Source organism: Zea mays, chromosome 1 (assembly GCF_902167145.1).
Source record: "Zea mays cultivar B73 chromosome 1, Zm-B73-REFERENCE-NAM-5.0, whole genome shotgun sequence".
Taxonomy (NCBI): Eukaryota; Viridiplantae; Streptophyta; class Magnoliopsida; order Poales; family Poaceae; genus Zea; species Zea mays.
The window spans coordinates 210,937,421-210,962,982 of NC_050096.1; the positions used below are offsets into that span (position 1 = coordinate 210,937,421).

General features: G+C 44.3%; 3 protein-coding genes, 1 long non-coding RNA gene and 1 pseudogene across 5 annotated transcripts; 1 reads left to right on the top strand and 4 right to left on the bottom strand.

Annotated features, from left to right (window-relative positions):
* Positions 1-7,137: 7,137 nt before the first annotated feature.
* Positions 7,138-9,157, bottom strand: LOC103643212 (uncharacterized). The gene has a single exon (XM_020547232.3). It carries the CDS (start codon positions 8,006-8,008, stop codon positions 7,286-7,288), a length of 723 nt encoding a protein of 240 aa, XP_020402821.1. The 5' UTR covers positions 8,009-9,157; the 3' UTR covers positions 7,138-7,285.
* A 200-nt stretch (positions 9,158-9,357) lies between these two features.
* On the bottom strand, positions 9,358-10,304 carry LOC109943730 (uncharacterized). The gene has a single exon (XM_020547233.1). It carries the CDS (start codon positions 10,297-10,299, stop codon positions 9,505-9,507), a length of 795 nt encoding a protein of 264 aa, XP_020402822.1. The 5' UTR covers positions 10,300-10,304; the 3' UTR covers positions 9,358-9,504.
* Positions 10,305-14,985: 4,681 nt separating this feature from the next.
* Positions 14,986-15,921, bottom strand: LOC103643211 (uncharacterized). The gene has a single exon (NM_001351650.1). It carries the CDS (start codon positions 15,832-15,834, stop codon positions 15,121-15,123), a length of 714 nt encoding a protein of 237 aa, NP_001338579.1. The 5' UTR covers positions 15,835-15,921; the 3' UTR covers positions 14,986-15,120.
* Positions 15,922-16,334: 413 nt separating this feature from the next.
* LOC103643210 (uncharacterized) lies at positions 16,335-21,524 on the bottom strand. Its single transcript, XR_560893.3, has 2 exons — positions 20,920-21,524; positions 16,335-17,057 (listed from the first exon to the last, which is right to left on the bottom strand). It is a non-coding gene; the product is annotated as an uncharacterized lncRNA (long non-coding RNA).
* On the top strand, positions 18,063-18,821 carry LOC100274735 (uncharacterized; annotated as a pseudogene). Its single transcript, NR_147450.1, has one exon. The product of NR_147450.1 is annotated as an uncharacterized protein (transcript).
* Positions 21,525-25,562: the final 4,038 nt, after the last annotated feature.

Genomic DNA, 25,562 nt, shown 5'->3' on the forward strand with positions numbered 1-25,562 from the left:
GGATTCAACAAAAGAGCAAAGGGGTCAACCGAAGGCACCTCTGGTCTGGCGCACCGGACTGTCCGGTGTGCCACCGGACAGTGTCCGGTGCACCAGAGGACTCCAACGCAAACTCACCACCTTCGGGATTTTCCAGAGGCAACTCCGCTATAATTCACCGGACTGTCCGGTGTACACCGGACAGTGTCCGGTGCTCCAAGGGAGAGCGGCCTCAGGAACTCGCCAGCTTCAGGAATCTCCAACGACTAGTCCACTATAATTCACCGGACATGTCCGGTGTGCATCGGACTGTCCAGTGCAACCCCGGAGCAACGACTATTCGGCGCCAACGGCTACCTGCAGCACATTTAATGCGCGCGCAGCGCGCGCAGAAGTCAGAGTCGCCCATATTGGCGCACCGAACAGTGAACAGTGCATGTCCGGTGCGCCACCGGACATCCAGGCGGGCCCAGAAGTCAGAACTCCAACGGTCAGAATCCAACGGCAGTGATGACGTGGCGGAGGACTGTCCGGTGCGCCATCGAACAGACAGCCTCCCAACGGCCACTTTTGGTGGTTGGGGCTATAAATACCCCAACCACCCCACCATTCATTGCATCCAAGTTTTCCAGCTTCCAACCACTATACAAGAGCTAGCATTCATTGCAAAGCACACCAAAAGAGATCAAATCCTCTCCCAACTCCACACAAAGCATTAATGATTAGAGAGAGTGATTCGTAGTGTTCATTTGAGCTCTTGCGCTTGGATCGCTTCTTTTCTTTCGCATTCTTTCTTGTGATCAAACACTCACTTGTAATTAAGGCAAGAGGCACCAATCGTGTGGTGGCCCTTGTGGGAAGTTTGATTCCCAAGTGATTTGAGAAGAGAAGCTCACTCGGTCCAAGGGACCGTTTGAGAGAGGGAAGGGTTGAAAGAGACCCGGCCTTTGTGGCCTCCTCAACGGGGAGTAGGTTTGAGAGAACCGAACCTCGGTAAAACAAATCCGCGTGTCTCACCTCATTATTCGCTTGCGATTTGTTTTGCGCCCTCTCTCGCGGACTCGATTATATTTCTAACGCTAACCCGGCTTGTAGTTGTGTTTATATTTGTAAATTTCAGTTTCGCCCTATTCACCCCCCCTCTAGGCGACTATCAAGGACCTTAACCTTCTCCACCACTTCCTCGGGGTCACCGTGGAGCGCCGCCCCCAGGGTGTAACACCCGGTTTTAAGGAACAAAGCCGGGTGCATCTCATACATGCGCCAAAGAAGACAACATATATAATAACAGAGTGTATAGAGATAAATGTCACAATATAATCAGAGTACTTAATACATAGCGGAAGTCTTACAAAATAAAGGATAAACATAACAGGATCTAAAATCCATCCTTGGCGCCAGAAAGTCAACTAGGAGACGCCACCTAGATCGAATCGAACTCCTCGATATGCGGCTCCTTTTGAACCATCTGTTCTTCTCCTGTGGGGGGGTGTGAGACAGCAAGGGTGAGCTCACACATGTTCATCGCTCAACAAGTTGTGGGGAATAATGTGACATGAACTCACAAAAGGTGGGAGTTCATGTGAAGTGTAAGGCTGATCAACAAAATAGAGGTTGAAGCTGAGCATTGCTTTTAATGTTGGTCAAACTTTTATTAGCAATTACTAGATGTAAGTAAATACCAAACCATAATAAATAATAGAACAAAATTAATAAATAATCCCATGCAAATGCATATGACAAATTGAGTTTAGGTTCCATAAATTAATCATGTGAGGGTCCGAGCCGCTCATGACCGTGAGCACGGCTAGTATACTAGTTTTACACTCTGCAGAGGTTGCGCATCTTTACCCACAAGCCGTGTTACCCATCTGCCAAGGGGTCATGAATCCCATACACCTCTACCAAGGAAGCGAGGCAGGGTAACACTACGAGGCCTTTACAAAGTTCCACTAGCTTCAGAAATCCCGCTACAGTTTATAGGAAGCTCCAATGCAGGGTTCTTGCCTGACCGCCATCGCAGCAAAGTCAACCCAAGGACCTCCCTACACTGACCACCCCCTTACTGTCCTTGCCCCTTTCGGGTAAGGAAGACCTCCACTAGCTTTCCTAGTTAATCAGCCAAGGGCGTCCCATTAAACCCTTGTGGTAGCACTGTTTTCCCGGGTGGTCGCTCCATGTTCCAATTAATATAATGATCTTATCATGAACATAAATAACATAATATAATAATTGGAACATGGATATAATGAAATATTAACCCGAAAACCGTGTAAAGCAATAGCATAACTACCCAATGATTCAGGGGTAAACAAGGTAAAAGGATAAACAGTCTAGGATGACCTATTGGGTCCCATCAAAATTAAACCTATGCATTGAATAAGTGATATTAAAGAATATTATTGGGTAACAAATGTGATCAAGGGCACAACTTGCCTGGCACTTGAGATTCCAGTTACCAGGGTGATTCTTCAAATCCTCGAAACCCCTCGCTAGTCGTAGCGATACAAACATACATGGTATAGACAAAATTAACATCACACCAAACATAAGAACACACTGCATAATAATGATCTACACGTTGCTACGGGATCGCGGGAACGAGAACCACTAAAATCGGAGTTACGGTTAAGGAGTTATGATTTTATAGGGGATTTATGTGATTAAAACATTAAGCTACATTAGAAATTGGTTAGTACATATCATATGAGAGATTATTCCATAAATAGGCATCTTAACTTTAATCTAAGTCATTATTTAATTAAAGATCATCTAGTTAAATTATAACCATAGGATCGAAAATTAATCCAATTAACATAGGATAAATAAATATCTAATTATAAAAGTATGAGACATGTTATAATAATTGTTGCTATTACGTAGTAAATAGTTATCGAAGCTAACGCGACTTGAACGGATCAAATCGAAGTTGAAACGGAGAAGTTATGAATTTCTGAAGATTCTATGTGTTTTGTACAAGATTAATAGGAGATAAATTTTAATATGACTTTCATGTCAAAACAGTGGTACTATTTGATAGACAATAATATTTTAGAATTATAGAAATTGGAACGAACTAATTTGGACATCATATGAATTTTCTATGAATTAAACAAGTTCTAGCATTTATTTTTGTATTAAAATCATTTTCTAATTCCTTTTTCTGGATTTTATAATTCTCTGGACTGCACGTGTATTAGACATAAACGTAGGGGCCTCTGCATAACAATCCCAAGACCCAGAGTACAATCGCGAGGGATGGCGGGTTGGTTCCTAGGAAGTTCAGGGACTCTTTAGCAAAATATCATGGCCAAAGAGGTATCCGCGAAATCTGGCCACAAGATTAGAAACCAAGGGCTAGGATTAGATCGTACTTAAAATGAATAGGTACGGAGCGAAGACCGTCGGATCCAAATCCTCTGGTCCCAATATTATTATGCGCTAGATCGCCCTCAACCGTCCATCCTAGATCTACGGTTTGGATTAGAAGCGCGAAGGGGCATGCACGGGTCCAATCCCAAACGTTGGCCGAGGATCCAACGGTGGAGATAGGCTCATGTCGAGTTGGCCCTATCTTCTAATCCTGGCCACTGGTAACGCGATCTACGGCTCACAGGTTGTCATCTACCTCTAGAATCCAGTAGCGACAGCGGCGATCCACACGGTGGCGCACTCCGGCAAGTAGAGCACCCAGGGTCTTAAACCTAGATACGATTGAATCTATGCAGAGGTGTGGAGAAATAGAATCCGATCGAAGCCATACCAACGGTTGGGAGCAGCAGAGGCGGATTGGTCGCGGTGGGAGGCGATTAGCGAGGCGTAGAGAATGCCGACGAGCAATTCGTCACCCGAGGCTTGTCCAACGCACGCAGCGGCACCGCGACTTCCTCCAGCGCGCCTCTTGCGACAACCCTGTGTGCCTTGCGCACTCTACACTCCAACATCGATGGTAGACGATGTCTACATCGAACTCTCCAATCCCGATCTCAATGCTGGCTCCCTCTCAATCACCTTCTGCGCTATTCTCCTGGGTTCTAGTAGAAAGGGAGGATGTCGGGAGCGCACGTATATACTCTTAGGCGGCCAGGAATCATCAACGGAATCCCGAGATCCCGGTCTCCCATCTGCACGTCGCGGCGCGATTCGCGTGAGGTGAACGCGCTGGAAGCCTGGGCCTACCCATCGGCGACTGTAACGAACGTGGTGCGCATGCGTAGCTTGATAGGCTCCAAGTCCTACTGGGCTGCGCGGTTTTGCTCTCCGCAAGAATCGCGGCGGCCGTTGCCGTGGACGCCGCGTGGGTCTGTTGTGGAGGGGAAGACGAGTCCGACCATGGGGACCCACATGTCAGATTGATAGGTGACTTGGTATGTGCTCAAGAGTGGCTGTCAAGTGGGTCCCACCCGCCGGTGTAACAACCCAAGACAGCCAGCCACAGGTATGACGCATTGGAACTGGGCCGCAGAGAGAAAGGTTGGGATTTGGGCCGAGGCAGGGGAAAACCGGCCCAAAGTCATTTCAAGGCTTTTCTATTTTCTTTTCCTATTTCTTTTCAAGTTTGTGCTTCAAATTCAATTTAAATTTAAGTTTCCTATTTCAAGTCTCAAATATCCACTTCAAATTCAAAACCCTGTTTGAATTTTTAGGATCTCAAATATAATTTTAATGTAAAGATAAATTCTCCTTTCATTATTATTTATTTTTCTGAGTTTCGCATTATGTTTAGAACTTTAAATGTCCAGTTTAGATTTGAGTCATCAAACTTTAATACTATCCTTATATGTCCATACTCATTTAAATAAATGCTTATAATGTTTCATTTTTAATGAAATGAATAATCATTTAGTTGGATAGAAAACCTTTCTACATTCATTCTTCGTTTGAAAAGCTCAGTCCTCAAAATCCAAAGCTCAAGTATAGATTGAAGATATCTCACTCTACTATTTTATTTCTTTATTTACTTTATGATTATTATATTTTTTTTTCTTATACCAATTTCTGGGCCTTACACAGGGCCTCTTCATTTACCAGCGTCAGTACACCATCAACATTCTAGAGTGGGCTGGCATGTCCGACTGCAAGCCCTGCTCCACGCCTGTTGACACTTAGGCGAAAATCTTCGATGACGACGGTGCCCCGGTCGATGACGTGACGACCTACCGAAGCCTCGCTAGGGCTCTACAGTATCCCATCTTCACCGGCCTGACATCGCCTACACAGTTCACCAGGTGTGCCTTTTGACATGCACACCCCACGAGAGCCCCACCTCACTATTGCCAAGTGGATTCTTCGCTACCTCTGTGGCACCCTGGACTACAACCTTCTTCAGCCTCTCCGACCTCTAAGTTGTTCGTCTATACAGATGCTGATTGAGGCGGCTGTTACGACACGCGTCTGTCCACCTCTTGCTACACCGTGTTCCTGGGCTCTTGGTCCTTGAAGCGGAAGTCTATCATCTCTTGCGCTCATCTCCTGCGCTGAGGCTGAGTATGCACTGTGGCCAACGACATGGTTGAGGCGTCTTGGTTTCGTCAGCTTCTCCAGGATCTCCACAAGCCCCCTCACGCATGCCGTCACACTCGTCTACTGCGACAATGTCAACATGGTCTACCTCTCCATCAACCCTGTGTAGCACCAACGCACAAATCATGTGGATATAGACTTCCACTTCGTCCGCGAGCGTGTCGCCGTCGGCAATGTATGCGTCCTCGTACCGACCATTTCGCAGTTCGCTGACATCTTCACCAAGGGAGCTCCGCTCTACGGTGTTCTCGGAGTTTCGGTCCAGTCTCAATATCTATAATGCCTAGAGTTGAGACTAGGGGGGAAACATGTGTGTCTTAACCGTAATGGGCTTAGGCCCAACCAATATACTATTTCATCTATTAATATAGCAGCACAACCCTAGTTAGGGTTAGAGTTTTTATTCTCCCAACAATAATGACGAACATCTTTTAACATAATTAAAACAGTTAAAACTTGACAACAATACTTTTGAGAGAATCCATAAACAGTAAAATTGGTAACAGTAGATTGACCAAAACCTGTGACGTTTTCAGTTACTTTCTGTACAGATGCTCATGTACAGGTATGCTACAAAATTATAATCAATCGCAAGGGATTTGGGCTGGTGCATAATCTATCTACAAACTGAGAGCGTTGAGGAGAGTCTCTGCTCTGGATCAATTTCCTGAACAAAGTCTCGACTCTGCTCCCAAGATATACAATGACCAACTGTCTCTTGCAATTTCTCCTTGCGAACAACTTTTCTTTTCTTAATTGCCTTGGAGACAAGGGACCATTTGCTGGAATTTGATATGGCAGGTATTCTGTTGTTTATATTGAGATCTAGATCATGAGATCACTGAGCGTGCAAGGAAACAAGGGAAAGAACGATTGACTTGCTAGCTTCGCCCACAGCTGCTGCCTTGTTTCCTGGTTGTTTCTCATGCTGGCAGGTGGAATCGGTGCTATGTTGAGCTTGAGCCTGTGTCCAGCTTGGGATGTCTAGATAACCGGAAGCAGAATCACCTGCACGATTGTGTAGTTTAATGTTAGATTAGATCGCACGAAGAAAGGATAGCTGGATGCTGCATATTAGCAGAAGCAACATTTGAATTCAATGTTCTTGATTATTCTTCATGTTGTCTTGCAATGCTGGCATGTTTCGCACGCCTGCTGTGCCGTCAGCATTTACAATGATCTCTGAAATCTATGATTGCAAGATGATCAATATGCCATCCAAATTTCTTGAGCATTTGGTGTACCGCGCACATGATCAATCGCACTGTCATGTTCCAACTATTAGCAACAAGAATCCGTATGGCAGCTTACTCTAGTGCTGTGCTGATCAACAATTGGTTGCAACAAACTTAAAATTTGTGGCTGGAGCTGGCATGTTATTGGTTAAGGAGAGCAAGATCCACTTTACAAGGATCTTGTGCCTGTTGTTGAGGCGTATCCCATGTGAATATAAACGTGGGCTTCTCATCGACTAATTTCTTTGAATCAACAAAATACGAAGAGCATCTTGTGAGTATATTTTTTCGAACTAAACTTCAGAAGCTAAAGCTCCCAATTTCAGCTGATCGTTTTTCTGTTTTCGAGGTCAAGTTAGGAGAAGAAATAGAGAGTAGCGGGCAGTTTGGGAACATGATATTAATCAAAACCTTGCTCTTTCATCAACTACTTTTCTGTACACTTTGTCTCATATATACATCAAAATTGTTCTGATGATCAGCCAATCCTCTAAAAGGCGGAAGCTAATCGCAGGCCATCGGAGTTGGTTGGTTGGGGCATGACCTTTCTACAGGCTAAGAGCATTCAGAAGAGAGACCCTGCATTGGATCAGTCTCCTGAAGACAACCTGAACCTGGCTCTCAAGGTCAGCAATCTCCAACTCCAACGCTTGCAGTTGCTCCTCCCTGTACTCGACTCTTTTCTTCTGGAATGTCTTGGAGACAAGAGACCACTTGGAGGCGCTCGGCATCACGATCTCCCTTGACAGTAGGTACAATGTCGACTCTAGCATCGAGAGAGCGACCTCTCTCGCTTCAGACAACAGCTTGACCACCCTGCAGCTTTCAGTGTCGTCAAGAGCAATGTTGCTGCTGGTCTTCTTGAACTGCTTTTGCGCCTTCTTGGCCAGGCGGGCATAAGCCTGAGCCTTGGCCTGGACAGACACGTTGTTTCCTCTCTTCAGACCCAGCAGCATCTCCTGGGCGATCACCCTGAGATCTGCCAGCCTTTCTTGCATGGCGCTGCAGAGGTCGAGCAGAACGAGAGAGCGCTCCAGCTCCTCCTCCACTGCTTTCCTCTGCTGACGCTGGCTGCTGGTGCTGGGCAGGCACGCGAGCTCATCGATGCAGCTGTAGATGCTCCCGAGCCTGGACAGGCCATTGGTGATAGTTTGGACTGTCGCAGAGGGTGAAGAGATGGTCGCCTTCAGGCTCTGGAGCTGCTCCTCGACGCTGGTTTTGTTGGAGCAAGGGCTTGAGGGCACACTTGCGGATCTCAGGTGGCAGGCCATAATGCTTGGGATGGAACGGAAGCTACAGAACCTCTTCTCGCTGGAGATGGAAGAGAAGTCAAGCTGCTGCAACTGCTATGGTGTCTTCATAGCTTTGGGTGCCCTCTTTATATAGGGAAAAGAGGTTGACGCAACTGCACAGCTGAATAAGCAGACGGCAAGAGCCAAGGGGCATCACTAGCTGAGCTTGATTAGGAGTCTGTCTGCTGTCATGTCTGCATTATGGGTGGCAAAATGAGCAGCACGGGTGAAGGGGCATTGAATTAGCATCAGATTCACACTAATATCATGTGATCCGTTAATTAACATGCAAGTTGCCGGTGGAAGCATGGACAGCTATTTGACTTCGCTCACATCCAGGCTCCCAAGACGTGTTTAATCATCTGATTCTAGACCATTAGGTGCAGCTCTGAATAATTAGCTTATTATTGTCGCACTGTCATGTTGCAAGTATCGGCAGCAAAGGATCTGTTCTAGCTCATAATATGCGCACGCTTTGCCAGAGATGCCCATGTCTCTTAAACATTAAAACATCGTGAGAGAATAGATATATCAGTTTTCTAAGGGCAGACAGCAGAAAAGAGCAATTCCCTATTTTGTTCACAGTGGTTCTAAATTTTCCTGAATTTACATTTGATTACTAATGCCTCACCAATTCCAGATCATTCACTCCGACAGAAGTTTACCTTCAGTCCAAGACATTTGTTAGAACAAGGATGAAAGGGATATTTATAGCCCTCTCCAAACCATTTTGCACAAAAAGACAGTATGGTAATAAAGAAGAGTTGCATTGGATGATTCAATAACTGGCAGCAAAACCATCTGCACGGGAGCATAGTTTAGTGTAAGATTCAGATCATGAGATTGGAGAACAAAGATGTGCAACTAGAACAGCTGTTGGGTAGGCTGGTTGATATATGCTAGATTGCTAGTGGAAGGAACAGTTGACTTCAGCGTTCTTGATACTTCACGACAGCTTGGTTTGTTTCTCCTGCCTGCTTTGCGTTAAGCATTTAGAATCTGAATCCTGCAATTCCAAGATGTCCACATGCCTTCCAAATTTCATATGCATTGGCACCTTACCATATGCTGAACAACTATTAATTGCAAGTGCGAATCACATGGCTTGAGTTGGCATGCTATCAGTTAAAGGAGCAAGATCCACTTTGTTAGGATCTTATGTCTATTGTTAATATTAGCAGCCCAATAATGGACCAATAACCACGAGCACCTTATGATAATTTATTTTCCTGAAGAAACTTCAACTGCAGCACTCCCATTTCATTGGTAGTTTTTTTTTATTTAGCTGTCCTCCATGTTGAACGAGACGAAAGAGGGAAAAATCGACATCAGGAAAATAGACTCAAAACTTTGACTTCCAGTTGAGTATATTTCTGTACACTCTCATATATGTACATCAAAATTGTTTCGATGATCAGCAGATCCTCTAAAACACGGATGCTAATCGCAGGCATTAGAGTTGTTGTATGATCTATCTACAGAGTGAGAGTGTTCAGAAGAGAAACTCTGCTCTGGATCAGTGTCCTGAACAAAGTGGCAACTCCACTCTCAAGATCAACAATGTCCAACTCCAACGCCTGCAATTGCTCCTCCTTGCACACAAATTTCTTCTTCTCAAATGCCTTGGACACAAGAGACCACTTGCTAGCGCTGGGCAGCGCGATCTTCTTCGAGAGGAGATGTGAGGCCGATTCAAGCATCGACACAGCAATCTCCCTTGCTTCAGCCAACAACATGACTACCTTGAATCCTTCGATGTCAGAGGCAGCCTTGCTGTTGATCTTCTTGAACTGCTTCTGTGTCTTCTTGGCCAAGCGTACGTAAGATTGAACCTTGGCCTGAAGAGCCGCGTTGTCTCCTCTCTTGAGAACCAGCTGCATCTCCTGGACGCTGACCTTGAGCTCTGCAAAGTTCTCTTGCACGGCGTTGCAGAGGTCAAGCAGGACAAGGGAGCGCTCGAGCTCCTCCTCCACTGCCTTCCTCTGCTGACGTTGGTTGCCGGGCAAGGATGTGAGCTCGTCAATGCAGCTGTAGATGCTCACGATCTTGTTGAGACCATCAACCATGGTTTGAATGGCCACTGAAGGTGAGGAGATGGTTGCCTTCAGGCTCTGCAGCTGTTCATCGATGCTGGCTTTGTTAGAGCGAGGGCTGGATGGCACGCTCGCGGATCTAAGGTGGCAAGCCATGGTTTGAATGGAGGTTGAATCTGTGTAGCTTCTTTTTTCTTGAAACGGGGAGAGAAGGAAAGCTCCTGCAACGGTGGTCATCTGGGCTATGGCTTTCCTCTTTATATAGCGAAAGAAGTGGATGCAACAGCACGGCTGAACCAGCAGACAGCAAGAATCGTTCTCATGTGTAACCGAGTGGTGAACTTCAACAGAAGCCACCAAACCCGAGAAGCATCACAATTCACAAAGTTAGTTTGATTACAGGCTGTCATGTCCGCAATATGGGCGGCAAACTCGCATGCACGGTTGAGGGGCAGTGAGATGAGTATCGTGATGAGATGATTGATCAACAGGCAACTTGCCACTGTAGGAAGCTACAACTAGATGCCTCTTCTCGCCTCCAGCTCCTAGTTCCCAGGCTAGCTGCAAATCACCTGATTCCAGCATAATCACGTCACCACACGGTGGATTATTGAAGATATTGGTAGTCATGTACTCATGTCTCTGCTCTCCATTGCTTGTGCACTAGCAGCGTAAATGTTCGACCAGCAGACAACAAGAATCATGCTCATGTGTAACCAAGTGGTGAACTGCAACAGAAGCCACCAAACCCAAGAAGCATCACAGACTTAGCTTGATTAAGAGGCTGTCATGTCTGCTATATGGGCAGCAAACTTGCCTGCACGGTTGAAGGGCGGTAAGATGAGCACGGATCCTCCAGATCATGAGATGATTGATTAACTGGCAACTAGTCACTGGATGCCTTTGCTTGCCTCCAGTCCCAGGTTCCCAAGTAGTTGCATTTAATCATCCCTACATCCTTATACAATATAATCATGTGATTACACGGTTGATCTGTGAAAATAGTGGTAGTCCTGCTGTTATGTCTCGGCTCTTTATTGCTTGTTCACTAGCAATGTATATGGTTGACTCAGCCGGTAGGGGTAAGATCACCCCCACGATATTATATTAAGAAGAAGCTCAATCGGAGCCGGTAGGGGACGGTAAGACGGCCAAGTTCAGGCACGATAGTTGGCTCGATGGCATGGCTCCAAGGAATATAGCCCCGCACCTCTTCGACCTAATCTCGAGAAAGAACAATTCGGTTGCCCGCGAACTTAGCGGACAGCATTGGATCAAAACACTAAGAAGTAGGATCACTTCCACTGTTCAGATTGAGGAGTTTGTCTCTCTTTGGACTAGACTCTAGGATTTCCAGCTGCAACCTGACTCACCGGATACCATTTCCTGGAATCGGTCTTCTGATGGTATCTTCTCAGTTAAATTGGCCTACAGAGCACAGTTCATTGGCTCGTACAGTCACCTTAATGCTAACCTTGTCTGGAAGGCACGCGCAGAACCAAAATGCAAAATTTTTACTTGGATTCTCCTGCAGGAAAAACTCCTCACGGCCAACAATCTCGCCACCCGTGGGTGGCCTCATCAACCGTCTTGTGCCTTCTGCAACGGAACCCTTGAGACTGGTATTCACCTGTGTCTACATTGTCCTTTCGCCCGTGCGTTGTGGAGACAAATCCTGGCTTGGGAAGGTGTAATCTTCCCTGCGCAGTCTGACCTTGCTTCCGCCACCAACATCCGGGAGTGGTGGGAAACTGCGACTCCCCCACTACCAAAAAATCAGAAATGCGCTTTCAATGGAATTGTGATTTACACAATGTGGAACCTCTAGAAGGAGAGGAATCGCAGGATTTTTGAAAGTGTCGCCCTTCCCCCGGTTCAAGTCGCTTTAAGAATTAAAGAAGATGTTTCACAATTTAGGCGGGCTTTGCTTCCCATGTAATTTTCATATAGCCGCTTCCGGCTAGCCTGGAGGATTTAGGGTGTGAGGCTTAGCCTCCCTTTGAGTGTGCTCGGGTGTGGCTTGTCCGGTCTTAGACCGTTGTTTGTACTCTCTAAACTCTTTTCCCTTAAATGATGGACAAAGCTCCTGCCGTTTTCGTTCAAAAAAAATCTGAGTCCCGGCCGAGAAAGGTCACGAAAGCTGATCCCCCGTGCAATATGAGGGTCCGCCCCCTATAGGCCAGAACTTTACTCGTGTTTTGAGCCCTCCCAGCGCCTACACGAGGATCCGCCCACATAGGTCAGTCCATCTCATGTGCACACGACTAGGGGAACCAACGAGTGACCTTTTTTAACCCCAGCTTGAAATTCGCTCCCACCGGGATTCGAACTCAAGACTAAGGAGTGCTACTCAGACCACCTAACCAACTCGGCTAGAGGCCCTTTCGCAATGTATATGGTTGATTGTCCTCGTGTTTCTACAACTTTTGTAGTCCTGGATAATTAGCATAGCCTTGCATTTACCTGAATAGTTCAGGACATTGTATGCACTATTGCGCTTTGAATTTAGGCGAGCAGTATGTGATATGGGCTATTATCAATGCAATGGAGATCACACGGTCTTCTACAAACATCAAGCCCTTGTATCACTATTCTTGTTGTTTATGTTGATGATATACTGATCACTAGAGATAATATGGAGGAGATCAAGAAACTGAAGGAAAGGCTAGGTAGAACCTTTGAGGTAAAGGATCTTGGACCACTTCGATACTTCCTTGGGGTTGAGATTGCTAGATCATCTAAGGGAATTATTCTATCAAAGGAAGTGTCCTTAATCTGTTGGCTTAGATAGGAATGCTTAGGTGTCGTCCATGTGGCTCACCCATTGATAAGAATCACCAAATTTATGTTGAATCAGATGACCTTGTGGATCGAGTAAGATATCAGAGGATATTTGGTCGATTGATATATCTCTATCATACAAGGCCGGACATTGCTTATGCAGTGAGTGTGGTGAGTAGGTATATGCATGATCCTAGAGCTGGGCATATGAGGGTAGTTTATCAAATCCTGAAATGCCTGAAGGGAACCCTCAACAAGGGTTTGTGGTTTAGAGCAAACCAATCTAGAAGGCTATTGTGATGCTGACTGGGCAAGCAGTAGGGATGATTGGAGATACACATCTGGATATTGCGATTTTGTGAGTGGTAATCTAGTTTCGTGGAGAAGAAGCAAGCAGTGGTGTCTCGGTCTACTAGGCCGAACATAGAGCAATGGCTCTAGCTTTATGTGAGATGATGTGGTTGAAAGGTCTTCTTAAGGAGCTTTGGGTGTTGAAGAATGAGACTATGTTACTTCATTGTGATAATGTAGCAGCAATCAACATAGCAAATAATCTTGTCTAGTTTGACCACATGAAACATGTGGAGATTGATAGGTTCATCAAGGAGAAGATTAATAGTAGGGCTCTGAAGTTGAAATATGTTAAGTCTAATCAGTTAGCAGATAGTCTCACAAAAGATTTAGGTCCTAAGAATAATGAGTTGGTATGTAACAAGATGAGAATGTTGAATATATTTAGTCTATCTTGAGGGAGAGTGTTGGTGTAAATAGATTAAATGTAAATGACCTACTTGAATATAAGGTGTGTGTGCTGGGACCAGGAGAGGGCAACACATTGAAAACAACACAAGTACCGGCAGCAAAGGATCTGTTCTAGCTCATAATATGTGCACGCTTTGCCAGAGATGTCCATGTCTCTTACATCGTGAGAGAATAGATATATCAGTTTTCTAAGGGCAGAACAGCAGAAATGAACAAATCCCTATTTTATTCACAGTGGTTTTCAGAGGGAAAGGGACTTGCAAGTTAACATTTCCTGAATTTACACTTGATTTCTAACGCCTCACCAATGCCGGATCATTCACTCCGACAGAAGTTTACCTTCAGTCCAAAACATTTGTTAGAACAAGGATAAAAGGGATATTTATAGCCCTCTCCAAACCATTTTGCACAAAAAGACAGTATGGTAATAAAGAAGAGTTGCATTGGATGATTCAATAACTGGCAGGAGTTGCTGCTACTTTTATTTCGCAATTTTGGATTGGGGTCTTCGTTGCGTTTAACTTTGTAGTATCTTTGATTTAGTAGTTGGCGTTCTTTGGTGATGACGTGTGATGGGTCAAGGTAATATGCTGCCTTCAGTTGTAATAATTGGCTGTAACCTCTTATGAGGCCAAGGTCGGACTAGGGTTCTATTATCTAAAAAAAACCATCTGCACGGGTGCATAGTTTAGTGTAAGATTCAGATCATGAGATTGGAGAACAAAGATGTGCAACTAGAACAGCTGTTGGCAGGCTGGTTGATACATGCTAGATTGCTAGTGGAAGGAAGAGTTGACTTCAGCGTTCTTGATACTTCACGACAGGTTGGTTTGTTTCTCCTGCCTTCTGTACGTTAAGCATTTAGAATCTGAATCCTGCAATTCCAAGATGTCCACATGCCTTCCAAATTTCATATGCATTGGCACCTTACCATATGCTGAACAACTATTAATTGCAAGTGCAAATCACATGGCTTGAGTTGGCATGCTATCAGTTAAAGGAGCAAGACCCACTTTGTTAGGATCTTATGTCTATTGTTAATATTAGCAGCCCAATAATGGACCAATAACCACAAGCACCTTATGATAATTTATTTTCCTGAAGAAACTTCAACTGCAGCACTCCCATTTCATTGGTAGTTTTTTTTTATTTCCATGGCCCGGCTGGCTAGTAGGTCCGCTTAGTAAATTTGTTCAGGAGTTCGCTTCTAGTCTTGTAAGTCGTCTTGGTTTCTTGTAATTTTCTGTTAGTTCTACTCCTTCTAATATATTGGAGCGGCAAGTCTTTTGTCTCTCCCTCTCAAAAAAAAAGTTTTTTTTTATTTAGCTGTCCTCCATGTTGAACGAGACGAAAGAGGGAAAAACGACATCAGGAAAATAGACTAAAAAATTTGACTTCCAGTTGAGTATATTTCTGTACACTCTCATATATGTACATCCAAATTGTTTCGATGATCAGCAGATCCTCTAAAACACGGATGCTAATCGCAGGCATTAGAGTTGTTGTATGATCTATCTACAGAGTGAGAGTGTTCAGAAGAGAAACTCTGCTCTGGATCAGTGTCCTGAACAAAGTGGCAACTCCACTCTCAAGATCAACAATGTCCAACTCCAACGCCTGCAATTGCTCCTCCTTGCACACAAATTTCTTCTTCTCAAATGCCTTGGACACAAGAGACCACTTGCTAGCGCTGGGCAACGCGATCTTCTTCGAGAGGAGATGTGATGCCGATTCGAGCATCGACACAGCAATCTCCCTTGCTTCAGCCAACAACATGACTACCTTGCAACCTTCGATGTCAGAGGCAGCCTTGCTGTTGATCTTCTTGAACTGCTTCTGTGTCTTCTTGGCCAAGCGTACGTAAGATTGAACCTTGGCCTGAAGAGCCGCGTTGTCTCCTCTCTTGAGAACCAGCTGCATCTCCTGGACGCTGACCTTGAGCTCTGCAAAGTTCTCTTGCATGGCGTTGCAGATGTCAAGCAGGACAAGGGAGCGCTCGAGCTCCTCCTCCACTGCCTTCCTCTGCTGACGTTGGTTGCCGAGCAAGGATGTGAGCTGGTCAATGCAGCTGTAGATGCTCACAATCTTGTTGAGACCATCAACCATGGTTTGAATGGCCACTGAAGGTGAGGAGATGGTTGCCTTCAGGCTCTGCAGCTGTTCATCGATGCTGGCTTTGTTAGAGCGAGGGCTGGAAGGCACGCTCGCGGATCTAAGGTGGCAAGCCATGGTTTGAATGAAGGTTGAAGCTGTGTAGCTTCTTTTTTTCTTGAAATGGAGAAGAGAAGGAAGAAGGAAAGCTGCTGTGATGGTGGTGCTTTGGGCGTTGGCTTTCCTCTTTATATAGCGAAAGAGGTGGATGCAACAACATAGCTATTCCAGCAGACAGCAAGAATCATTCTCATGTGTAACCGAGTACTAGTGAACTTCAACAGAAGCCACCAAACCCGAGAAGCATCACAATTCACAAAGTTAGTTTGATTAGGAGGCTGTCATGTCCAAGGTTATTAAAACGATAAAACGTTGGAACGCTCATGGGTGAAATTTTGACTTTTAAACGTTTAAACTTTGTTTAAACGTAGTTTTAAACAACATAGGAAAAATACCAATACATCATAATTTCATACAATAATATGAAGTTAAATACCAAAACAGAGAGGTTACTGGCGTACCAAAACTTCACCAATGAGTTGGATTGAACCTCAAAAGTAACTAATAGACTGGGCCCAAAAGTAGCTAATGGTCTAAAATGCATAAAACACTGCGTTTTACAGTTTAGAACGCCAAAACGCTAAAACGTGGTTTCAACCTCTAATTAGAGTTTTGACGTTTAAACGTAGTTTAAACATCGTTTAAACGTAGTTTTAATAACACTGGTCATGTCCGCAATATGGGCGGCAAACTCGCCTGCACGGTTGAAGGGCAGTGAGATGAGCATCATGATGAGATGACTGATCAACAGGCAAGTTGCCACTGTAGGAAGCTACAACCAGATGCCTCTGCTAGCCTCCAGCTTCAAGTTCCCAGGCTAGTTGCATTTAATCACCTGATTCCAACATAATCACATCACTGCAAGGTGGATTATTGATGATATTGCTAGTCCTGTAGTCGTGTCTCTGCTCTCCATTGCTTGTGCACTAGCAGCGTGTACGCTTGACCAGCAGACAGCAAGAATCCTTCTCATGTGTAACCAAGTGGTGAACTGCAACAGTAGACACCAAACCCAAGAAGCATCACAAACTTAGCTTGATTAAGAGGCTGTCATGTCTGCGGTATGGGCGGCAAACTTGCCTGCACGGCGGCAAGATGAGCATGTGATCCACCAGATCACGAGATGATTGATTAACAGGCAACTTGCCACTGGATGCCTTTGCTTGCCTCCAACCCCAGGTTCCCAAGTAGTTGCATATAATCACCCCGATACAATATAATCATGTCATTGCACGGTTCATCTGTGAAAATAATGATAGTCCTGCTGTCATGTCTCGGCTCTGAATCAATAATGCATCTTCTGCCCAAGCATATTGAGAACGAGAGCATGCAAAGTGGCCAGTAGGATTTTTGCTTCGTCGAAGAAAAAAACATTAAGTCAAATTATATGAAAGAATAAAAGAATTGCAGTCTAGAGAGTGGTTGTTGAAAGCCTATTTTCTCATCTACCCATATGATTTTATGTGATCCTCCAAAGGATCCACCAATCTTTTTTTTTCATGCAAAAAGGATTCGCTAATCATATAAATAGATGTTAAATAAACAGGGCAGGAAATGTACATAGCAACTTTAAAATGTTCAGAGAAGTTCGTATGTATATACATACCATAGTTACTTTATTATGCATGTGTGCCAGTGTGCGGCGTTATGGCTGTTTTGATTTTCTGGGACTGATCCATTCACTCATGAAAGTATGAAACAAGGACGTACGGATGATTGAGCAAGGATTCAAATGGACCATGGTGGAAACACAGCAACAGAGAGAAAATAGCAGAGTGGAGCACTGTTTTTGCTTTTCTTTTCTTTTCCATACTTCCTTTCCCTCTTCATTTCAAGCATTAGAGCTGGACAGTGCTTGCAGCCTGTCTTCCTGTCTGGCCAATTCATGTTGCGAAATGCCAATGTTGTCCAACATCAACCCCACAGAAAATGTGGTATGTCCTAACAAAAGATGCAACTGAAACATGACAGCAATGTTGTGGAAGCATAATGTGCACGTAGATGTAACCCAAACTACATCCTTGTGTACTTGTTTGCCTCCAACAATCGAGATATGACAGGCTCATACGTTATTTATTGTCTGAACCGACAGACTATTCAGAATAAAAGAATCAACCTGCCGCAGAGATGGACAGCAAGCTCACAAGCAAATGGACTGGCATGATTCTTCTTGTCTGCTGGTTCAACTGTGTGTTGCTTCCACTTCTTTCATTATATATAGAGAGAGAAGCCCACGGAGAGTAGACACCATTAGAGCAGCATTCCTCTCCCCTCCAAAAGAAGAGAGCGCTGCATTTTTCGCCCCAAGCATGGCTTACCGTACAAGATCTGCGAGTGCGCCTTCCAGCCGTTGCTCCAACGAACCCAGCATCGAGGATCAGCTGCAGATTCATTAACGAAACCATCCGAGGAGGCTTGGAAGTGTGTCTACAACGACATTTAGGAGATCATGTGCTTGACTAGCAACCAAGTCAGCCTGTGCCAACCAAAGCAAAGGAAAGCAGTGGAGGACGAGGTTGAGCGCGCGCTCCCTCTCTCTCTCCTGTTGCTTGATTTCTTCGGTGCCATGCAAGAGAGCAAGCTCGAGCATTCAGGAGACAGGAGGTGCAACTGATTATCAAAAGGGGAGACGTTGAAGCCAAGATTCAGTTTCGAACCCTAAATATGCTTTGTAAAGAAGATGCAGAGAGCTGGAGGAGGTTCAAGAAGATTAACAATAGGTCTACCTTCAGCTAACCAGGAGAGCTGCAGGGTGGTCAAGCTGTTGGGTGAAGCTAGAGATATTGCTGTCTCAATTCTCGAGTCCTCGTCACATTTCCTGTCAAAGCAGATTGCAGCAAAGTTCTAGCAAGTGGTCTTTCAACCACAAGACATTTCCTAAAGAGAAGAGTTCTATGTGAAGTGGATCAGTTACAAGCCTAAAGCCTTGGAGTTGGACATTGTATATCTTCAGTGTAGATTTGGGACTTTGTTCTAAAAAAAAACTATCCAAAGCAGAGTTTCCCTTCTCAACACTCTCAGCTTGTAGATAGATGTACCAACTCAACCCTTTGGCACCCCCCTTTTAGATGATCAGCTGGTCACTGCACATATATGAGAAATATTGTACAGAAAAACAGTCACTTGGAAACAGAAACGTAATTTTGAACTTGTTTTATGTTATAAACCATATGGTACAATGACCCAAGTTTGTAGCATCCATCAAGAAAATACTTTATTAAGAACAAATGATGCTCCAAAGGTGCTCAATACCAGTGACAGTTATTAAAGTAGCTAGTTGTTAGGGTGCGTTCTTCAAGTTGATAATTGCATGTCTTTATTATGACATGCCCACGTTGCTGAGATGCAATATGTTGCCTCAGCAACAAGCAGCAGATCCTTGTCCAGTGGATCTTGCTAACTATAACTAAAACAAACCAGCTCCTGCACACGAGGTAGAGCGTGTAAGTAGCATGAGCCATGAGTTGCGCAGAGTAAAATACCTACTGCCATCTGCGACTGCGCAGCAACCATACAACACGTACTTCACCAATAATACTTGGTCTGCGACCACTAAACTAATCCCAGGAGCATGCAATTGTGTCAAGATCAAGATTGTCCAGTGGAGTAACTAACCTGTTGATTCTTGTTGCCGCCATTAGTTGGAGCATGGCAATGTGATAGATCACTGGGAGAGTGGGAGAATAGCTGGCACACTAAAAAGAATGATAAACACACGCCGCGTGGTGAAGGAAACAGATTCCTTATGCTGCTGCCAGATCTCAAACCTTGAGAGACAACACTGAGGAGATGAAATGGCAGGATTCTCTTTGTCTACCATTCAAAAGATGCTGCCTCATACCCTCTGTCTATAAATAGGGTCTCGCCAGAGACTTGAATCATCAACCAAAGATTTTCGCTTCTCATTACTTCACCTCATTTCAATATACATCCAGCCAGAGACTAGAGATCGACATGGCTTGCCATCTTAGGTCGATAAGCTTGCCGTCTAGGCCTCAGTCCGGCGAAGCCGCAGTGCAGCAAGAGCTGTGTATTCTAGATGCAATCATCTCCTCGCCATCAACATGTATCGTCACGATGTGTGACGGTTTGAGGAGGCTTGGAGACATCTACAACAGCGTTGTGGAGATGACTCACTTGCCAAGCAACCAAGTCTGCTCTTCCCAGCAAAGGAAGATGCTGGATGGAGAAATCGAATCTTCCCTCGAGCTGCTGGATCTCTGCAACACCATGCAAGAGATCTTTGTTGAGTTGAAGGCCATCATCCAAGAGCTGCAGGTGGCTCTAAGAAAAGGAGATGGCGCAACCGTTCAAGCCAAGATCCAGTCCTACAGCCGCTTGGTGAAGAAGGCTAAGCAGTCTTTCAAGAAGTCAAGCAAGAAGGCCACTTCTGACAAGGCAGACTGTGCAGTGGTCAGGCTCCTGACCAAGGCCAGGGAGATCGCCATCTCTCTACTTGAGACCACGGTGCAGCTCCTGTCAAAGCAAATTGAGGTGCCGAAGCAGTCACTTGTCTCAAAGGCGTTTTCCAAGAGAAAAGCAGTTGTCTGCGAGGAGGACCAGTTACAGGCGTTAGAGTGCAGCGTTGGAGATCTCGAGAGCGGAGCAGGACACCTGTTCAGGATATTGGTCCAGAGCAGGGTCTCTCTCCTGAACATCCTTAGCTCATAGACACTCCTTGTTGCTCTTGACATCCTGTGATTGGCATCCGCGTTTTTGAGGATTAGCTAATCTTGATGCAGTTTTGTAATATGTATAGAGTACAAATGTATAGGGGGGGAAATCGGAAAGGAAAAAAAAAGACACAGTTTTGATCCAATTCATTTTTGTTGACGTGATTTTGTGCATTCAGTAAGGATTGCTTTGTTTTCGGATGCTTAATTTGTGGATCTTGCCCTGCGTACAAGAAGCATGCCAGATCACAGCCACAATGGTTAAGCTGAAATAGCAGAATAAATTAATCATCCAGATTCCCCCTACCACGTTGGTGCAGTAAACCAAATTTCAGCCGCCCTAAACCAGCTGAATCAGCCAAGTTGAAGGCGAGGCAAAGGTGCGTGTCGCCCTTACAGATCGGGAGGAGCCAAATGGCATGGTCCGTACCAGACGGAGTTGTGTGTGTAGGGACCAGGGAGCTTTGGGGGTCAGTGATAGAATTCAACTTCCCGTCCCCTGAATTGGCTCCGCCGCGGCTTTCGAATTGTAGAGCGCTCCTCGCGGTCCTCCCACCCGTTTCGTCCTCGTCGTCGGGCGTCGGCGACCCCGCCGCCTTCTCCACCTCGAGGCCACGGACTCGGCTACTCAGCGTTGCATTGGTGGTGGGGTGGCACCGGACTTTATCCCGCCGCCGCCGGACGGCGACTGTCCAAGGGTCCAACTCGGAACGAATGTATTTTCTGAAAATGAGATTCCATCCTTAGTAGAGTGGTAGAGCGATGATTTTGATGGCAACGTGTAAGGTTCAGGAGATGTTCCTCATGTCAAATCAAACAAAAAATGGAGGTGAAAGATACCATGGCAATAGCAATGTGGTATCAGGCTGCCTATTCCCAATACCATCAAAAACATCTCGGAACAAGGTTCGTGCGTGATGCGAGAGCAAAGCATAGGTAGCATGACCAAAAGTGAACCAACCCCTTGGTCTGCTACGAAAAACACCATCTGATTTCAAAGTAGCTCGATCTAATTCAAAAATTTCCCCTAATTGAGCACGCTGCGCATATTTTTTTTTACAGTAGTAGGATCAGAATAACTTACTCCATTAAATTTGCCACCATAGAACTCCACCGTTATGTCTACTTGTTCAACACTATATTTGGATTTTGCTCTTCTAGAAGGAATGTCCGCTCTCACAATTCCCTCTTCATCTACCAAAATGACCGGAAATGTTTCAAAAAAAATAGGCATACGACGTACAAAAAGCTCGCGTCCTTTAGTCAGCTCGGTTTCTTAACAAGCAAACTCACGAGCTAAACGAGCTATCACATTTCAGTAAAACGAAACTATATACATAATTTACATAACAATTGATGAACATGTTATATGTTATATGTATGTGTGGTTTGTTAACAAGCCGTACAATCATGAGGATTAAATTAGTGGAATGGCACAACATGCTAAACTTGATAACTGTGGTTACTCTGTCTGTGTCTAGAGATAAATTTGTTTGGGATGATCATAAGAATGGAATCTTCTATGTCCAATCTATGTACTATTTTTTGATGAATATTCCCAACAACGAATGGAGCAAGAAGCTCTGGAAACTTAAGCTCCCCTTGAAAATAAAAGTTTTTTTTGTGGAATTTATATCGGGGAGCGATCCTCACTAAAGACAATTTAGCCAAAAGGCGATGAAAAGGTAGCTTGACATGTAGCTTTTGCAATCGAAATGAAAGTATTCACCATCTCTTTTTGACTGCTATATGGCCAAAAGCATATGGAGAATAATTTACTTTGCCTTATAATAGAAATGGTCGTTAGCATTAATCATATTATCGGGTCTTGGGGAACCAATAGGGGTCCGGGTTACAAAAAATTACTCTTTGGAATAGCAGCTTTTATTTTGGGCTATTTGGCTCAGTCGAAATGAGGTGGCTTTTAATCATAAACCAATTCCACTAATTGTGAAGGTTATTTTTAGATGTACTCGCTGGTTCAGATTATGGAGACTTCTACAAAAGGAGGAATCACAACAACATATCCTCGATATTTGTCAAGCTTTGAAAGTGGTGACGATGGAAGTCTTCACAAATCATGGATGACACTCAAATGCAAGAATTGAGTATGGCTAGTGTTAGCCATAGTCTTGTCATTTTGTTCCTTTGAGTTAGTTTCACTATTTATGCAACTGTTTACGATTGTAATAATCGACTTGTATTGGTTGTACGCATTATCATGCTAAAGTCAGAACTCATGTTTCCATTATAAAAAAATATGTATGTGTGGTGTCTATGGCGTATGAGTTAACTCATGATTGCTGAACTGTCTATATGTTATGTCTATGTGAATATAATTGTGGGTTAAACTGATGAACATGTGTGTGAATTGTGAATTGATGAGTAATGAGGTGTCTTAATTTGGTGTTATATTTATGTTGTCCGTGAAACTATAAGTATAATTACTATTTTCTATTGTTAAATTAGTTTGAAATTAACTAGAAATTGATTATTATTAGTATATATTATTTTTTTCTGTTCGGGCTCGCGAGCTAAATGAGCCAGTTCGAGCTCGTAAATAAGCCGAGCGAAGCTGACTATGTGGTTCGTTAACTTAATGAGCCAGCTCGAACTCGGGTTAGCAACGTGTGCACATATGCTCAAACAGTTATTGTGCACATATGCACATTTAAAATCTGAGCCCTCCTCTTCAGATCCAACGTTGGATTGGGTTTTATGTTTTCTCCCTCCCAACTCTCCTCCTTGGCAGCCAATTTGTTTTACGAATAACCCCTGCAAGCAGACTTGACCCTGTAATAAAGGTAAGAGATGATCTACTACCTTTTTTAAATACAAAATATATTGAAATATTCCAGCTTCTGCACCAATAGATGCATGTGGCTGTTCAATTATTGCATCTCAAACCAAAACATATGATGTTTAATATCTCAAAACAACCATATTTCGTAATCTACTAAAAACCAATTCAATTACTAAAACTCTATCTGTTGTATGAGAAAATTTGCATCATTGTAAGCGCACGGCATCCCCACTAGATTTGTGTCATGTTTTCCTCTTTTTGCAAAAGGAACATTGTCTTATCCGGTGGGTTCCTGAAGACTACCTATATAGGAGTAGAAACTAGTGTATTGTTAAAAATCACATCATTTCGATATAGCCATATTGCCTAACACAAGGTGCATGCTCCTTCCCAGATTTTGTACTTAAGTGTATCATCCACCCCATTCAACCAATTTCTAAACATATGATGTATGCTTAAAGATGGTGATATGTTAAAGGAGATTTGTACCCCTCTCCAAATGCATCTAGCAATAGAACAATCCAAGAAGAGATGCTGAACGGATTCATTTAAACTACATCCACAACACTTTATACTCCATTTCCAACGTTTTCTCGCTAGATCATCTTTAGTTAGAGCAATGTTCTTGATCAAATACCACATAAATATCTTAATTTTCAAAGGTAATTTTAGCTTTCAGATGAGATGATTTTGTTGTACAATATGTGGAGCGATAAAAGCTTTATACATATTTCTGTAAGGACTAAAAGATCGTATCTCTTTGAGCAGTGGCGGACGCAGAACAAAATTCTAGGTGGGGCCAACAGTGCAAGAGACAAATCATAAAACTAGACCATAAATGTAGATTAATGATAATAACATGAATGTTAAAATGATAATATCTAGTGTTTCCAAAATGATATGGATACCCAAAAACCTTTTTGGCTACCTAAAGGAGAGCTCGAGAGAAAAAAATAGGTGGACTCACCGAGGACGAGGCACTAGGGCGGAGCAGTCGTATCGGCGCGTCGTTCTGGCGAGTCATCGAATTTGTCATGAGATGACGTTGGTGAGACGACGACAGGTGAGAGGAGCAAGTGCAGGAGGCGAGGTAGCGATAGATGATGGTGACGCCAAGCAATAACCATTGTCGTGTTGCGACGGCGCGGTGGAACCCTAATGAGTTAGCGAGGGACAGGTGACGCCACGGTCCCACCAATAGCTTGCCCATCTGCTAGTGTGGACTAGGAGGCAAAATATCAATGTTGTGTGCAGGATCCTGACGAGTCGACAAGCTGATGAGTAATGAGAAGGCAATGTGCGCTGCAGCGGCGGGTTAGGTCACCGACTTATTGGTCAGTCAATGATCGAAGAAGCGAGTGAGCCATGAGTGGGCTTGCGCTAGGCAAGAGAATCAAATGGCTCAGGTGAAGAGTGGACTGAGCAATGAAACGCCGAGAGAAAAATAGATCAGAACCTAGTTTTCATTAGATTTGTCCACGCTAACTATACAAAAGTTTGTTTATTTTGGTGTGTACCTAAACCTAGGTATAAGGGGTTAAAAAATTGAGGTGGAGCCATGGCCCACCTTGCCCACCCCGCCACTGTCTTTGAGTGGTAAGTTGGAGGTTGATAGCTCTTGCTACCACTTGGTGCCATGCTATCAAATTTTATCCCACCAAGGATTCCGAAAAGATACATTTAATGGATGATCTACTACCTAGCGCTTCCTTTGGTGATCGATCGCTTCGAATGCCGCCTGCCCTAACTCCTTCGAAGTCCTCCTGCTGCTGGAGACAGATCCCGCAGAACAGTTGCAGCGGCCATGGAGACCTCTTGTTGTGCCGCGGATAGGCTACACGTTGAGGCAGCGATCGTCCTTGGTGGGCATGTGTAGTGCCGTGATGGCCCCGGTGTTCCACAGGCCGAGCAGCAAGGATCACTCAAGGCATGGAGGAGATGAAGGGGCACCAGATCGGTGCGTTCGTGCAAGGCATGGGAGAGGCACAGGATCACGACGCCGTTACACATATGCAAGGCGTTGAGGAGGCACAGAAGCAAGAAACTGAAACTCGGAAATTGTAATTGCATTCAGTCATATCATCTTCCTCTAACTCAATTGCATCCAGTCTGTTTAGAAGTCTTCATTCACAGTTACAATTTACAAAGCACTCAAATAGCAACATCGTTGTACAATCTCAAGTTACAAAATGCCTTTCAGTTTACAGACTTGGGTATCATTGTATATTTTACAGACTCGAATGCCCTTCGTATTGCTGTTTACATACTTG

Bases quoted from the DNA above. Each gene is read 5' to 3' on its own strand.
- LOC103643212 (XM_020547232.3), bottom strand. From the start codon at position 8,008: ATGGCCTGCCACCTGAGATCCGCAAGTGTGCCCTCAAGCCCTTGCTCC.
- LOC103643211 (NM_001351650.1), bottom strand. From the start codon at position 15,834: ATGGCTTGCCACCTTAGATCCGCGAGCGTGCCTTCCAGCCCTCGCTCT.
- LOC109943730 (XM_020547233.1), bottom strand. From the start codon at position 10,299: ATGACCACCGTTGCAGGAGCTTTCCTTCTCTCCCCGTTTCAAGAAAAA.